Below are 4,060 nucleotides of genomic sequence, written 5' to 3'. Positions count from 1 at the left end.
ATTAAAGTAATGGGGCATCTATTATATATACCCCATATATTAGTAAGTGGGGACATTTGCCCTCAGCCTCTTCTATGTGTGTCCGTCGATGGTTATGTATGATTGATTTATATGTATATATACATTAAAAAATAACCATCACATCAGCCATATATTTTTACTTATGGTATTCTATATATTTTTAATATATGTTCTGAGCTTATATTTTATATAAATAACTTATAACTTACTAGTATATACATAGCATGATATTCTTTTTTCTTTTGACAGGGTTTTTGTTAAGGAGATGAGATCAAATGATCAATTGATAAAAGGAACATTGCTAAATCATATTATTTTATATCAATTTTCTTTTTAACATTGCTATTTCTAAATTTAAAATCTTAAGCAACTTCATAGTTATAGTATCTATCAAAGAAAAAAGTTGAAGCTTTTAATGGATAAAAAATTTGTAAGTTTTCTATTCTTAAATGATTTAACGGGCTTTGCTACTCCTTAGGATACTCTTTAATACAATATCTTTTAAAATTATAAAAAACATTTGCATGAAATTATAGTATTCCTAATGTGTTTGCATGTCTTGTCTCATATCTCATATAGTCTCTGAGCCATATTTAACAAAATTTAATGACTAGAGAAAAGAAAATGTAAATGTTTAAGTGAGAATCATAAGATTCATAACAGAATAGTACAAGGATGGTGAAATGGCAAATTGAATACTCCTTGTGGCTCGAGATTTTAGGAATTGAATTTGTGGCAGAAGGAATCAGAGAGATTGACTGATGCTACAACACATTAAGATAGTAAGTAGTATTCACCAGTCTTCATGATTCTCCAACACAAGTTTGATTACCACTTTTGAGAAAATGGAATCTAGTGGCACCAATTATCACAAGATGGAAAACTGGAAAAGTTGTTGAACACAGCATCAAGCAGAGATATATATAGAAATGATTAATCTTCTTATCGAATATATGCCTAAAACTTCTACTTTAGACATCACACATGTCACATGTATTAAAAGCACCTTATAACCTGTTTAAATTACATCACATCATTGTACGTGAGAATTTAAATTAGAAAAACCTGTAAGAAAAAAGTGAACAATAAAATCTCTTTTTTTTTGTGAACTTTTTTTAACAGTTTTATACAAGATGCTGAAAACAAAAAGCATCATTATCAAGAGTTATATTGCTGATACATGATTATGGAAGATAATTTAACCATGGCCAACATAAGAAAGCAACAATTAACTTATAAATCAAGACCCCATCGATATGGAATATGATTAAGCAATGCATAAACTATTTTCAGAAAGTCAAAATCAAACAATGCTAACCTTGATTACCTGAATGAGACCAATATTGCATGAACCCAGGGAGAGTGATACAATAGTTTTAGATCATGACATAATAGGCAGCAACCAATATAGTCTAATAGACAATCACATTGAGAAGAACTCAAAAGCAATGGCATAATTAGGCATTACTAATAATATATTCTAATATGAAATATCTTGGGGTGATGATGAATTGAGATGTTAATGGTGAAGTGTTAAACATATACCACTAAAGAGTACAAAATTACTGAAACATACACTACATGCAAAAGATCTTTTTTGCAACTCTCACCATAAGAACATCTCCATTTAAAGATCAACTTATCTGTCTCACAAACAAGAACGTTAGCAGGTAGATGGAACGTTGGCCAATAATCTATTAAGTTTCACTTGACCATTTTGATGTTCAAGCCCCTCCTTTCCCACCCCAGATATATAAACCCGCATCTCACCCTGAGCAACGAGTTCGAATATGCATGTGTCCCCAAAATTGATGTCATTATCGCGAACAAAGGCCATCCATCCACCACAAAAGGTATGCACCGTTCTGCCTTTTGCGTCTGGTACAGAGTTCACAGTCCAACTTTCACCTCTTAAATTTCGAAGAATAATTTCTGTTTTGTAGGCTGGGAGATGTGCAGCGGAGAACTGGTATGGGATTTTCTACAATGTGACAGGTATTCATGGTTTAGCATTGAAATCAAAAGCATACTCTATAAAAGAACATGTGAAAGTGGAAGCTAAATATTTTGTAGAACTCACCAAAGTGTATGATCCACTGACATTGAACTTTTTCATGATTTTCACAAAATTAGGAAAAGGGGAAGTAAAGGCTTGAGCCACTCTTTGTTCATCGAGTGCAAACAACATTCTCAAACCAGCATTAGCTTGTGAGCTTAATTCATCTTCAACACGATGCCTCTTCTGAGCAGCTGTCTCTGCTTATAGTTCAAATATAGTTCAAAATGCAACATGATGTCATGATATAGAAGGTAGAAACTTCTACAAATAAAAATTTTAAAAATTTAAAATAATCATAATAAAAAAAAAGTTCAGCATTTACTCTAGGAGTTGATTATATCCTTGTACTCAAGAAATAAAACAAAGTCCTAAATGTTTGTTGTAGAAACAGAAGATAGGCAACTACATTAAATTAGCGTTGAGAGGGTAACCTATTGGACAAATGGAGAAGAAAAAAACTTACCCAACTTTTTATTGGCAGCTTTCGTCCGATTGCCAAGCCCCGTTTTCTTAGAAGAATTTGATCTTTTACCAGATTTCCTTAATTCAATGGAAAAAGCAGCTTCTTGACCAACCTTTGACCGCTTTTTAACTGATTGATCAACATTTATTATGCTTTTTGGGTTGTCTTTAGGATTCACTGACATATATCTTGAAGCCTTATGGCAAGTGATAGCATGTCCTGCACTAGGGTTACTTAAATCTGGTTTCGCAACCGGGTCTTGTAGATCTTTTCCACCTCCAGCAATACGAACAAGTAATTCACACTCATGCACGAGTTCAAAAATGCAGACATCTCCAACCTTTATGTTATTGCCACGCACAAAGGCCATCCATCCTCCACAGAGAGTGTGACTTGTATGCACTCTTGTTGATGGCACAGAATTAACAGTCCAATGTTCTCCTTTCAAATTATGGAGGATAATCTTTATCTTGCAGTTTGGGAGATGTGCCATTGAAAATTGATACGGGATATTCTGCATTATCCCAATCAGAAATCAGTATCAAGAAGAGTTTTATGTGTGTAAAACTTACATCCACATTATATATTTTCATGCATATGGTTAGAGAGAAGTAATATTTGTAATTGTTAAAAAAATTTCTATAATACATTCTACTAAAAACCTTCTCAAATCAAGAACCAGGGAACGTAGCAACCCACCAGAGTATATGAACCGCTAACGTTGAAGCTCTTCATGATCCTTACAAAATATGGAAAAGATGAAGTAAATGATCGAGCTACTTTTTTCTCATCATGTGCTGCTAAGTTTGATAGTGAAATACCATTCAGAATATATTGATCAGCATCTGTATTGAATTGAACAATTCAAGCAAGCAAGAGTTTAGGATTTTATAGAAAGTACCAGTTCATCATGCAAGATTGGATTAATTTTAGTAGACCTTTTCTGTGTGACTCAAAATAAATAAATAAAATTAACTTTACCTTCATCTTCATTGCTATTTCCCACATGAAAAGGCAACGGGATGTCATTAGTTGAACATGCTCTGGAAGTTTCTTCTTTTTCTTTGAACATACTAATAGGTTTTACTAACTCATATTGCAATATGTCTTTCCCAACTATACTCAGCTTAAGTTCCTGGTTGTCGGCATTGTTGCCTCTCATTTTCTTTGTAGCCCCTTCAACAATGACATCCAGAGAGGATTTCTCATTCCTATCTCTTTTGTGACCTCTTATATTATCAAAGTTGCCTGAATTTTGACTGCATTCAGAATTAAATCCCAGTTTTTCACATTTATTCTTGTCAAATACTTGCACGGTAAAATTTAGGTAACCTTCATATCTGAAAACCAACAGATCACCGCATTCCAGACGATGATCTCCCACAAACGATGGCCATCCCTGATGGAAGAACATATCATTTTCCATCTTAATTAATTGAACTGGCCAAGATTTTCCACTAGGGCCTGTTACTGAAACTAAGCCATCAGCCCTACCCTGCAAGTGATGAATGAATGCA

At 33.5% G+C, this 4,060-nt stretch overlaps 1 protein-coding gene across 1 annotated transcript in view; it reads right to left on the bottom strand.

Annotated features, from left to right (window-relative positions):
- Positions 1,426 to 4,060, bottom strand: part of LOC107605709 (B3 domain-containing protein Os01g0723500) — a gene marked incomplete in the record, with an annotated part of 4,362 nt that continues 1,727 nt past the window's right edge. Inside the window, 5 exon segments of the mRNA XM_016307673.2 lie at positions 1,426 to 2,002; positions 2,102 to 2,277; positions 2,544 to 3,057; positions 3,243 to 3,388; positions 3,525 to 4,060. Of these exon segments, the coding sequence (XP_016163159.1) occupies positions 1,685 to 2,002; positions 2,102 to 2,277; positions 2,544 to 3,057; positions 3,243 to 3,388; positions 3,525 to 4,060 (1,690 nt within the window).

Source organism: Arachis ipaensis, chromosome B06 (genome assembly GCF_000816755.2).
Source record: "Arachis ipaensis cultivar K30076 chromosome B06, Araip1.1, whole genome shotgun sequence".
NCBI classification, from domain to species: domain Eukaryota; kingdom Viridiplantae; phylum Streptophyta; class Magnoliopsida; order Fabales; family Fabaceae; genus Arachis; species Arachis ipaensis.
The sequence above is the reverse complement of the archived record's forward strand: the minus strand, read 5'-3'. Positions and strand labels throughout refer to the sequence as shown.